The sequence below is a fragment of the Tupaia chinensis genome, unplaced genomic scaffold, assembly GCF_000334495.1.
Source record: "Tupaia chinensis unplaced genomic scaffold, TupChi_1.0 Scaffold000026_1, whole genome shotgun sequence".
In the NCBI taxonomy this organism is placed as follows: domain Eukaryota; kingdom Metazoa; phylum Chordata; class Mammalia; order Scandentia; family Tupaiidae; genus Tupaia; species Tupaia belangeri.
Window position 1 is genome coordinate 1,673,168 of NW_006159456.1, and position 13,079 is coordinate 1,686,246.

The 13,079-nt window shown below is 38.7% G+C and overlaps 1 protein-coding gene across 1 annotated transcript in view; it reads right to left on the reverse strand.

The window, feature by feature from the left end:
* EPRS1 (glutamyl-prolyl-tRNA synthetase 1) overlaps nt 1–13,079 on the reverse strand; it is a 74,087-nt gene that overhangs the window by 10,570 nt on the left and 50,438 nt on the right. Inside the window, exons 20-28 of the mRNA XM_006140236.3 lie at nt 11,440–11,702; nt 8,588–8,639; nt 7,044–7,253; nt 6,639–6,711; nt 4,784–4,863; nt 4,466–4,567; nt 3,633–3,788; nt 2,642–2,839; nt 1,828–2,001 (exon numbers count right to left, since the gene is read on the reverse strand). Coding sequence (XP_006140298.1) covers nt 1,828–2,001; nt 2,642–2,839; nt 3,633–3,788; nt 4,466–4,567; nt 4,784–4,863; nt 6,639–6,711; nt 7,044–7,253; nt 8,588–8,639; nt 11,440–11,702 — 1,308 coding nt within the window. The remainder of the gene's footprint in view (nt 1–1,827; nt 2,002–2,641; nt 2,840–3,632; nt 3,789–4,465; nt 4,568–4,783; nt 4,864–6,638; nt 6,712–7,043; nt 7,254–8,587; nt 8,640–11,439; nt 11,703–13,079) is intronic.

Genomic DNA, 13,079 nt, shown 5'->3' on the forward strand with positions numbered 1-13,079 from the left:
TGTTCTATAATACATTTTACAGCCCAGGTGGAAGACACAGCTCAAGCAAAGACACAGAGGTTAAAAGCTGAGAATGAAGAAAAGAGAAAAGGGTATAAAAAAGGGAATACTGAAATGGTAATCTGAAACCAAATCTGAGAAGAGATAAATATTTGGTTTGTAGTTTTTTCTAAGTAACTAGCTATGAGTTTACTTGTAAAGAATTTGTGTTTTGTCCCTTAATGGCCAGTGAAACTCTTTCTCATTGTCAGTTTAGACATCAAGTTTAGAACTTAGGTATTTTATTTTCTTTCCTGAGGAAAATGGACAAGGAAGCTGTAGCATATCTAACTCATACTAAGAGTAATCTCCTCCACAGAGTTTTGGTTCACTAGGGTATGAATGACAAAAAACAAAGGCAAGTCTTAGGAGGAAGGGTCAACAAAAGAAGAAGGGGCAGGGGAGGGATTCAAAGTATTGATGACTCTTTTCCTTTTCAACTGAGCCAGTAGCAAGCAATATTTCTCCTTTACCATTTAGAACTGCAGGCAAGAATGAACTGGCTTTAAAAAATTGCTACTGGTATCAACAATTATTTCTAAACAAGCAAAAAAAAAAAAAATGCAATTAAAGGAGAAATTACAGGGTCAGCAAGTGGTGCAGAACTGAAGGTGACTAGATCCCACACAGCTGGTTGCTCTGTTAAGAGTCCTGGATCCAAACACTTAAAAAACACGCCGAGAGCATGTGCATGGGTGTTCAAAACCCCAACAGGAAAATGGAAGAGAGGGATTGCAGCATGGCCACCCTTCCTGGGGAGTGACTTCTCAATGCATTTTCTCATCTCATTTCCTGTAATGTGTGTGTCTATATTCTTGACACCTAATTTCTAGATCCACTAAAATTCCATTCCACCATAAGAAATGTTAAATCCCCCAAATTTATAAAGTGGAATTAAGAGGATAGGTCACCTATCCTCTTAATGACGACAGATCACCTACTAATGACTTTGTGCAACAAATTAAAATTATATTTCAAATAGTAAATAAAAATTTAGACTGCCTTTATATATACAAAATAAAAATCAACAAACTGGTGTAAAACAATGTGGTGTAAAAATTCAGGTATAAAAATAATCTCTGATGTTTCACTATTAGTTGTAACAATGACAGCAAGGTGGCATTCACGCACCGTAATTCTGACGATCTTACTATATAAATAATGGATTGTATTTCTTCATAAGGTAACTCACTGTACTTACTGGCAGAAATGTATTAGTATACCAACTACATGAGGCTTATTAATCATAAATGAGGGCTTCAAGATGATTATTATTCTAAGAATAAGTATAAGCCTCCACAAAAACATTTATTTATTATTTGCCAAAGGGTGTGTATGTTCACCAGAGAGACAGAGAAACACAGGGAGAAGGAGAGAGAGAAACCACCCTTCAATGGGGCATGGCTGTGCTGCAGGCCCTTCTCGTCCATTTCTGCATCCCGCTGGGACTGGGGGCACACATACACACATGACCAGGGTGTTTTTCAAGCTGTCAGAGTAAGGATTTGAACTGTACAGTCAGCCATGTGAGACACAGCTTTTTAAACCACCAGGCCACAGGGTCAGCTCGACAAAAACTACTTTGAATTTAACAAATATGTAAACTTTTGCTATCGGTATTACCAAGTTATAAACTGTGTTGGTGCTCAATACTTTAAGTGAAGAACTCATGATTCTCCAAATAGAGAAAAATAATGAAAGAGTCTTAAGTCTCATAAACATATACATAGAGAAACTCTACATGCAAATTGCGAGTATAGGAGTAAAAGACACAACTGAGGAATTTACCTTGAGCTCCCAGTGATTGAATTTCCAACCTGGAGAATAGTTATCTCTCAAATCCACTCTAACACGAATATCGGCACTGAGTAGCCGCCTTCGATAATCATTGCATTTTGCAATCAGTGCTTCTTTGTCCTCTTCTGAAAGTGCATTTGTAATGCCACAAGGAATAACCACCACCTAGCATCCAGCATAACAGACATAAGAAAGTCCCATAATTACATTATATTCAGGAGTCAAAACCTACTAGTAACTATAAATTGTAACATAAACCAATTTGAATGATTTCTATTTTTTTAGACAGAGACTCACTATGCCTCAGTTCTCCAGCCTAGACCTTCTAAAAAGGTGGGACTATAGCTTTTGCTGGCAATACCATGCCTGGCTTTTAGAGTGGGTCGAGACTTGAACCTGGGCCTCCCATGTGGCCTCAGCCTGCCCAGTGGCAGTGTCTATAGCATACATCACAGCAGCTTAGCTAAGTGGAATGATTTCTAATCTATTGTCTGCTAAGTAGCTGCACATCAATGATCCATGCTAAGTGCATTTTCACTTGACATACTATATTTCATTTAACCTATTATAAATAATTCCAAGAAGTTACTTCTTAGGTTTTATATAAAGTAGCTTAAAAATTTTAGAGTAAGAAACAATAAACAATGCAAATGATATACATAGTTACACAATACTGAAGTCTAGGCTGTATATTCCCTGTTCTATTAACAAAGAAATCTAAATGAAATTCAGAAAATCACCCTTTCAAAAAAATAAATATGACTTGTCTTTTACAAAAGGAATAATAAACAAGTATTTTTCTTACCTGAACACAGGCTACACGGGGAGGTAGTACTAAACCCATGTTGTCCCCATGAACCATGGTCATGACACCGATAGTCCGAGTTGTCAGGCCCCAGGAGTTCTGATAGGCAAACTGCTTTTCTCCTGGTGTCTTTGGGTCTTCAAATATAATTTCAAACATTTTGGAAAAATTTTGACCTAAATGATGTGATGTTGCTCCCTTAAAAAACAAACAAACAAACAAACAAACAAAACAGATATATCAGCTTTCATTTTAAGAGCTTATTGTGTCTTAGAAAACACTGTAAGGTCATAATGTTTAAAGTAGCACTAGACCTGTTTTATATGCCCTTTTACATTAAGTTTGTAAACTATAAGCAAAATCAATATGAAGAGAGACTAAAATACGTTAAAAAGAAAAAGCATAACAAAACAAAACAAAAAACCTATGCAAATGTTTTGTTCCAGACAGCTCCTTAAAAATACAAGTAAATTTGTCCTACAAGGGTTAAAAAGGAACCCAAGCTTTGGTAATTAAGGATGTAAGCCATGACTTAATTGACTGCGGTGACTTAGAGGAATGGAACAGATTTGCTGAAATTTAACTATGGTCTAGAAAGCATATGAAAGACTTATTTTTAAAAACAGTCTACTTTGGAGCCAGCAGGTGGTATGGTACTTAAGGTGCTAGCTCCTTATATGGCTAACTGCAGTCTGAGCCCTGGAGCTGGTGGCTTGAAAATCGTATCAGATGCGTATGCCTGTGTGCCCGAAATTCCAGGAGAAAAATGGAGAAGAATGGATTATGGTGTGGCCATTCTCCATAGGGGATGGTTTCTCCCTTTCTCTAACACTGTCTCTCTCTGTCTCTCTCCAGTGAGCACACGCACCCTATGGCAAAAACCTTAAAACACACACATCACTCAGAAGAGTCTCCCTGATGACAACACTGTTGGATCTGCCCATGGACTGTGCTTACAGTCACCTGTGCATCCTATGCAGCAGTCTGATACCTGGATAGCTCTTCCACTAGCTGATATGAATGCTTCCACTGTAGTTGTATAGTCTCCTCCTGCAAACTTCTCCTTCTCAGTTTTTCTTCCTTTTACAACAGGAATCGCCAGGAGTTCCTCGTATACTCGAGCGTATAAGTCAAGTATCTGCAAGACCTGTAACAACATTTTAAATTTAAGTATGTTCCTATTTAGGGTTTATTTATTCATGATAGGCCATAAACTTGAACTCCTTAAAACTAAATGTGTTGGTGGGATCAGCAGATGGTGTAATGGTTACATCACTGGACTCGACAGCAGTTTGGGCCCCAGACCTGGTGGCTTAAAACTCACTCCAGGCACATGTGCATGCGTGCCCAAAGTCCCAAGAGAGAATGGAGGAGAATGTATTGCAGTGTGGTCATCACTCCTGGGAGGTGATGTCTCGTTTTCTCTCAGTCTCTCTGGCAAGCGCAAAAACCCATAACCATTTATCTGAAAATTTAATTAGCAAATTTAACTAATAAAATTTTGATAAGTAGTTTAAGTTCATGTACATTTGAATAATTTGACTTTTCTCTTTTTAAGAATTATTTAATCCATTATTGTTATTATTTCTTAATTCAACCAGAGAGAGACAGAAAGAGAAAGAGGAAAAGTGAGACAATAAGCTCCCAGATCCAGGATTTGAACTTTGCTTGGCCACATGAGAATCCAGCACCTTAACCATCATGTCATCTGCCAGCCCCTTTGATTTTTCTTTTAACAGGTGTTACATAAATTTTAAGTATCAAACAAAATAGTAGAGACTTAACAAATACAACATAATAAAAATGGAAGACAGCTTTTCATACCTCTTCTGCTGCTTCTTCAAAGGAAGCAAAAGCGCTGTGTCCTTCCTGCCAAAGGAATTCACGAGTTCGTAGTAAAGGCTGAGGGTGCTTAAACTCCCAGCGCTGGAAAAGACAAGGATGCAATCTGGTCATTATAGAGAGGTTACAATTTTTATAAGCAACTTTACATATTAAGTAATCAAAAGTCATAACTGTGGTCCAAAATACTTAAAAAATGTTTTCTCTAATCCTTTGAATATAAAAATAAGAAAAACCGAAAGTATACATTTTTTAAAAATCAAGCAATAATGAAAGAATTTAAGAACAGCAGGTACCTACCACCACATTGCACCACTGATTGAGCCTGATGGGCAGGTCTCGGTGCGACTGCACCCATTTTGCATATGCAGGGTACATTACTAAAGAACAGAAAAACAAAGGCAGTTTAGTTATTTAAAGTTTTATTTTTCCTTTTAGGCTTGTAGGAATTCAACTAGCAACATAATTCATAGAAATTAAAGTGTTTGTATAAATATGTTTCTAGTATTTGTAACAGTTAAGAGAATTACATTAATATTATTGCTTAATAAAACATTTTACTCAAGGATATGAATCTATATACTTGATAACACTTTATATTCTTGATGAAATTTACATTTAACATTTGATTTACTAGGGCCAGCAGGTGGCGCAGTGGCTAAGGTGGCTAACCAGGGTTAGAGTCTTAGACTGGTGGCATGAAAATCACCCCAGACACATGTGCACACGTGTGTGCCCAAGACCATGTGAGGAGTATGGAGGAAAAGGGATTATGGCGAATGGCGAGACCATTCCCCTGGGGGATTTCTCACTTTGTCTATCTCTTGTTCTCCTCTCTGATGAGTGCCCTATGGCAAAAGCCTAAAACAAAACAAAAAAACATTTCAGGGACCAGCAGATGACATAATGGTTACATTGCTGAACTTCCATGCAGTCACTGTGGTTCAAGTCCCAGACCTGGTGGTTTAAAGCTCACACCAGGCGTGGGAGCATGCATGGGCAAAATCCCAAGAGAATGGATAGACGCGTGGTCATTCCCCCTGGGAGGGTAATTTCTGTCTCTGTCTCTCCAGCGAGTGCACATGCCTTACAGCAAAAAGCTCTAAAACAACTTCATTTACGTCAGCTGCTTTTCATGTTCTGTATTTTACACTACCACTAAACCATGTTCTACGTTAAATTTTTACATTCATTATCCTGTTAAATTCTACCCATAAAGGACATGTCACAATTCCAATTTTAAAGACATGAAAGTTAAATTACTTGCTGAATCCAGCAATTAAAATCAGAACTAGAATTCAGGTTAAATCTACTTGTACATCCACCAACAATATGAAAGCTTTTGCTATTAACTACTAATTTAAGTGAAAGTGACTATATCGCTATAGCTTACTCATGATTTATAATTAGTACAATAAACAAAACTTTGTGAATCTAGTATGAGAAGAAAAAGCTGTTATCATAATTTCAATAATGTAAGAGTACCAAATAAAGAAATATCAAGACCAAACAATCCTTAATTCTACAGATTCAAAAGACATTATTAAGCACAAAGTCTCAAAAATTTCCAGTCCCACTTCTATTTACTATGTGTAATTTTAGAAAACCACTTAATCTTTCAGAGGCCTGTCATTACCTTTAAAATAGAAATAACAATAGCAGCCCCTACCTTCTTCGCAACACTGTTTTGAGAATATGATATAAAAGAAAATAGCTATAGTGCCTACAGAAACCTTCATGAATATAAACCTAAATGTATTAAAACGAGTAACAAAATCTGTAAGTAAATTCAGCCTAAAGCAATTTTATAATAAAATCCAAGAATACTATTTCAAGAATATGGGGCTGGCAGGTGGCATGATGGTTAAGGGCACTGGATTCCCACATGCCAATCGTGGTATGAGTCCCGAGCACAAAATAAAAAATGATATAAGTATAAAAACAACTTTATATCCTAGTGACAAAGAGCTCTGCAATGAATACTGCAGAGAGTAAGAGTCTATGCAATTTAAGTTTGCATTTAGTCTTTATGAGTATTCATTAAACTTTATATCATCAACTAGGATTATAAATGTCACAAAATAAAAGTTGAGACTCCAGAAGCTGTCTCTATCGTTTCAATGAGCTTTTTCCTGTACCCCAAACCCATTCTCACCTGTTTCACTAGTAGGACGAATTGCAATTGGTTCTGCCAATTCTGTTTTGCCAGATCGGGTAACCCAAGCCACCTAGTAAGATAAAATCATTATTTATTTTATTTATTTTTTTTCATCAGTATTTAGGAGCAACAATGTAAATGCAGGCACATCTTTTCTGTTTCAAGTTTTGCTAGATCAATTAAGGCAAGTTAAAATAACTGCTACTCTTAACTGTGAGGAAAGGTAAAAGTTAATCAGTTAATATGACAAACAGCATCATAACTTGCCATGACGGTATAATTTTTTTTAAAAAAATGGCTTTATACTCTAAATTGGTTATTATACACTACCGAAAGTACGTTTTTGTTTATGAGGGGCCATGCATGAGAGAAAAATAACAAAACCCAAACAAACTACCTTACCTCAGGGGCAAAGTCAGCAATGTGAGTCTTTTCTTTCTCTAATGCACCTTGAGATACAAACATGGGGAAATAGCAGTTTTCGACACCAAGTTTCTTGATCTCAGCATCAAAAAAGTCCTTGATGGACTCCCAAATGGAATATGCCCAGGGACGAAGAATATAGCAACCACTTACATCGTAGTATTCAATCATTTCTGACTTTGTGATAACCTTTAAAGAAGAAAAACAGTGTTCAAGGCTTACCTTGAATCAAAACCCTAATACAAAAGGCAAGAGCAATATCACCAAAATCTAAGTCTGAAGGCTTCCACTGTTTGTTTTTAAATTTTGCCAAAGGGCGCATGCACTTGCCAGAGAGAAACAGAGAGAGGGAGAAGGGAGAAGAAAAGGCAGTCCCTAATAGGTGTGGTCACAATCCCTTTTCTCCATCCTGTTGGGATGTGGGGCACAGACACACAGAAGCCCAGTAGATTTCTCTCTCTTTTAAGAGAGATTTTGCTATACAGTGTGTGCACCCACTGGAGAGATACAGAAAGTGACAAATCACCCCCCAGCAGGGATAGCCACACAGCAATCCCTTCTCCTCTACACTCCACAGGATTTGAGCCATGCATGCACACACGCCCAGTGTGAGTTTCAAGTTGCTGGGTCTGGGACTCGAACTGTTATCCACCATGTGGGAGTCCAGAGACATAACCATTATGCCATCTGCTAGTCTCCCACCCCAGTGTGTTTCTCAAGCTTAGCAGCCAGAACTCAAATCATGCAGGAGGCTATGTGGGTTCTGGCTCCATTACTCACTAGGCTACAGGCCTGGCCCAGAGACTTCTGTTGATGCATTCTTTTACCGTAGATCATAATGAAAGTAAAATAGACTTTCCTATACTGAAAAACAACATGTCACGGGTCTAAACTAAACTTGAGGAGACCTAGATTTCAATCTTGGTCTCTGTATTTAAAAAATAAAGTGACTATTTCATAGGGCTTTTTTTTTTTTTGAGAGATTTTCACTGTAGGGCGCATGCGCTCGCCAGACAGAGAGAGACATAGAGACAGAAAGCGAGAAATCACCCCCCAGGGGGGATGGTCACGCCGCAATCCCTTCTCCTCCATTCTCCTCTCGGGATCTTGGGCACGCACGCACACGCGCCCGGCGTGAGTTTTAAGCCACCGGGTCCGGGACACAAACCGCGGTCAGCTACGTGGGAATCCAGCGACATAGCCATTACGCTAACTGCTGGTTCCCAAGGGCTTTTTTTTTAGTCCTAAAATTCTATGTATTTTTTTCCATAGGACTACTTTTTGATTCAACTTTATGTAAACATACTTTGAAAAGTGTGATATGTTAAATGATGATATTATGTGACCACAGTTCAAGTCCTGGACCTAGTGGCTTGCTTGTTTTCTCTCTCTCTCTCTCTCTCTCTCTCTCTCTCTCTGTCTTTCTCTGGTAAGAAAGAAAAAAAAAGAATAAATAAAATTAATTTAAATCATTCTTCAAAAAAACATGAAAAAATATGAAAATCAACTGAATGCATACTCACTTGAGAATACCAATCAGCAAGATTTTCTTCTTTTTTTGCTTCAAGACCCAACCTGCAGATAGGAAAAACAGAAATAAGTCCCTCCAATTGGTAATGAAATGAAAATCAACCAGTTAAATTAAAAATAAATTAATTTTTCTTTATATAAACTACTTCTATATGTAAATCTTTTTCATATTATTCCAAAGATACATATTTTCAACCTAAAAAAACAGTTCAGGGCAAGCAGATGATGTAATGGCTACATTGATGGACTCCCATGTGGTTGACCGTGGCTCAAGTCCCAGAACCAGCAGCTTGAGACTCATGCCAGGTATGCATGTGTGTGTGTGCCCAAAATCCCAGGAGGAGAATGGAGAAGGGACTGTGGTGTGGCCATCTCCTGTAGGGGGGGTGATTTCTTGCTTTCTGTCTCTGTCTCTCTGGCAAGGGCATGTGCTCTACAGCAAAAACGGAAACAAAACCAAAAATAGTTCAGTCATTTCTTAAAAGGTGGTGAGATACTATATACAAAAAGCCCAGGGGAACCAGCAGTTAGCGTAATGGCTATGTCGCTGGACTCCCACGTAGTCGACTGCGGTTCGTGTCCTGGACCTGGTGGCTTAAAACTCACACCGGGCGCATGTGCGTGCGTGCCCAAGATCCCAAGAGGAGAATGGAGGAGAAGGGATTGCGGCGTGACCATCCCCCCTGGGGAGGTGATTTCTCACTTTCTTTCTCTATGTCTCTCTCTGTCTGTCTGGAGAGCGCACACGCCCTACAGTGAAAATCTCTCTCTCTCAAAAAAAAAAAAAAAGCCCAGGAAAGTCAAACCTACTGAAAGCTATAATTTTAATGCAGACATCTTTTATAAGATTCTTTTTAAGGTAATGTATTTACAATAAAGACAGAACCTACTTATTCTTCCAATAAAAAAAAAGATTCTTTTGCCAACTTTAATGCAGTTAAGATTAGTAAGATCACTGTCTAACTGAAAGTAACATGTAAAAAGTAATAAAAAATAAAATCACAGTTGATAGCCTAGCTGTACATATCACTTACACCAAAATATTTTTTCAAATGAAAATCTTTTGTGGGACTAAGTGAAAACTTCATTCTCAATAGGATTTAAAAATTGGTAGTTTAAATATAAAATAAACCTGGTTAAAAGACAGAACAATAGAAAAAATTACCTTTGCAGTGTCTTTCAGTGTATGAATAATGTAATTTTCCTGTCTATAATACCTGTCCCAAAATTAGAGTGAACTTTGTAATACCCTTCCTATAATGGTTTAATAAGAAAACCCTGTTATTTAGATACTATAAAATAGTGGAAGAGACCAGAACTTCTTCCCTTTTAGCATCTGTCACAATCCTCCTACCGTAGCTTCCCAAGTTGGTGAGAATACGAGGCGCCACTGTGTCCAGCTTTTTAGCGTAGGTCAGTAATTGGATCAGAACTTACACCTACCTGTGTGCGCTGTCAAGGATGGGCCACCTTTTACCTTCTGATTACTTATGAAAGACCAGGTTTCGGGACCAGCAGTTAGCATAATCGCTGGACTCCCATATAATCAACCGTGGTTCTAGTCTCAGACCAAGTGGCTTAAACTCACGCCAGACGTGTGCGTGCATGCCCAAGATACCAAGAGGAGAATGGAGGAGAAGAGATTATGGCGTGGCCATCCCTCCGGGGGGTGATTTCTTGCTTTCTGTCTATCTCTGTCTTCCTGGTGAGCACATGCACCCTATAGCAAAAACCTCTCCAAAAAAATGAGAGAAAGACCAGGTTTCATGTAGGCATTTTGTTGAGATGTGTCCAAGTGAAAGAACAGAGAATGCACGTGCAAATACATTAAAATTTTAAGCCAGTGATGCCTTTTTTGTAACCCTAATAAGATAAACTTTTTATGAAACATAACTAATAACAAGGTTTATATGAATCATGAGACTATAGTTTTCTAAGTAATTGTTGATATTTTAAGAAAAGGATTACCTGGAATAACTTCTTTATTGCAGATGTAAATTTATTTTATAAGCATCTCTCTGACTTTTACACTTTTTAAAAGGAAAACTTGTATGTGTGTATGTATGCGAACATGCACATATATACATACATGCAATGCATGTATGGGTAGCCATTGTGTCGGGGGAGAGACAGAGACAGTGAGAGGGAAAGTGAGAAAATACTCTCCAGGGGAAATGGCCACACCACAATCCCTTCTCTCCCATTCTCTTCCTGGAGTCTTGGGCAGACATGCACATGTACCTGGAGAGTTCAAGCCAATGCATCCGGGACTCGAGCTGTGGTTGAACAAGTGGGAGTCCAGTGATGTAACCACTATGCTATCTGCTGGTCCCTGAATATTACCTATTTTAAAAGTTAAATAAACTGGGGCCAGTAGGTAGCGAGGTGTTGAAGGCACTGGATTCCCACATAGCTGACTGTGGATCAATTCCTGGACCTAGTGGCTTAAAAGTCACACTGGCCACGTTTATGTGTGTGCCCAAAATCTGATAAGAGAATGGAAGAAGAGGAATTGTGGCATGGCCATCTCTCCAGGAGGTAATTTCTCACTTCCTCTCTGTCTCTCTCTGGCGAGCACATGCACTCTATGGCAAAAAAAAAAACTGTGGAGCCCACAACCCCCGTTGGAAAAAAAAAAAAAAAAAAAAAAAAAAAAAACCCAAAAACCCAAAAAACCAAAAGAAAAACCCTGAAAATTAGCAAAGCTATCTGCTGATATTATAGTATCAACAATCTCTGACTTACCAAGTAGTCAAAGTAACTAAAATTATTTAGGAAACCTTTCAGAATTGAGTTTACTCAAAACTCCACTCCATTTCCAAAGAGCTTCCATGTTCTGTATTACCTGGTTTGCTTCTTAGGCCCTTGCCCCTCTCCTGCTCCACCTGACGACAGTCCACTTCCTTGGTTTTTGGAAGACTCTTTCCTTTGACCATCATTTTGTTTCTGTGGCTTATTCTGCTTTTCAGATTTATTTTCTTTTTCTTTCTTCTTCTTATCTTTATCCTCTGCTCCAGTGGCAGATACAGGCTTATACTCTACTCCGGTCAGAGACTTGTACTGCGCCTTCAGCTGAAGGAGTTCCTGAACAGCTGGATCTATTTGATCCTTTAACAAGAAGAAAAAGAGTAGATGGTACTTAATTCAAATCACTGTCCAAGCATACTCAACCAAATACCACGCCCAAGGCTTTAGAGCAGGTTTACAAACACAATTAAAGGCAGAGGGGTAAGAGTGTGGGTAGAGGATAACAGATACACTAACTATTGGGTTGTCAAGAAAGTCATGATGCACTTTTGCACAGAAAACAGAAAAATATGTCATGACTTTCCTGACAACCTAATATTTGAAGTGCACAAAGGCATATATCAAACAGAACTTTGCAAAAGGATGACTGCAAAATAGTACAGTCTATAACAGCTCTGTCCAAACAGTAGTTGTTAGACACATGTGGGTATTTAGAATTAAATAAAATAAAAATTCAGTTCTAGTCACAATAGCAACGTCAAGTGCATAACAGCCACAGGTGGATGATGAGGACAGTATGTATAAATGGCATTGTTAGAGAACACTTCCATCATCTCAGAAAGTTCTGTCAGAAAGCAGGACCAGCAGTTGGTGTAATGGTTACATCGCTGGACTCCCATGTAGTTGACTGCGGTTCGAGTCCCTGACCTGGAGGTTTAAAACCTACACCGGGTGTGTATGAATGTGTGCCCAAAACCCTGAGAGGAGAAAGGATTGCAGTGTGGCCATCCCCCTGGGAGGTGGCTTCCCACTTTCTGTCTGTCTCTTTGGGGAGCACATGTGCCTTATAGCAAAAACCTCTCTTAAAAAGAAAGAAAGAAAGAAAAAGCAACCACTGGTTTGGAGTCAGCTGGTGGTTTTGTGGCGAAGGTAGCTGGATCTCACATGGTGGACTATGCTGTTTAGTCCTGAACCTGGTAGCTTGGAAAACACACTGGGCTTGTGTGCACGCATGCCCTAAACTCCAAGAGAACGGAGGAGAAGGGCTTGCAGTGTGGCCACCCTCCCCGGGGGTTGCTCTCTCACTTTCCCTTCCTCTCCTTCTCACTTGTCTGTCTCTCTCTGGCAAGCCACATGCTCTATATTAAAATAAACAAACACTAGTTTATATCATATCCTATGGGAATCTAACTTAAGAGCCGTTAAACTTCGTAAGTTGAACATTTTATAATTACAAAGATAACAGTAATCCAATTTATTGTCTTCCATTCATGTGAATCTACACAAAAGCTTCTACTCCTATCCTAAAGATAATAGAATTAGCACAAACTATACTAGAGTTCAAAATAAAATTTGCTACTTGAGACTGGTAAGAGTTTTAGGAGAATGAATCAAACAAGTTAAAATTTGAAGACCTACAGTGAGCTAGGCACTAAGCTAGGGTCTCAGAATTGAGTCTCTACAGAATGGAGAGAAACAGAGTCAGGAATGGAGACTGTCATATCACAACATCCATTT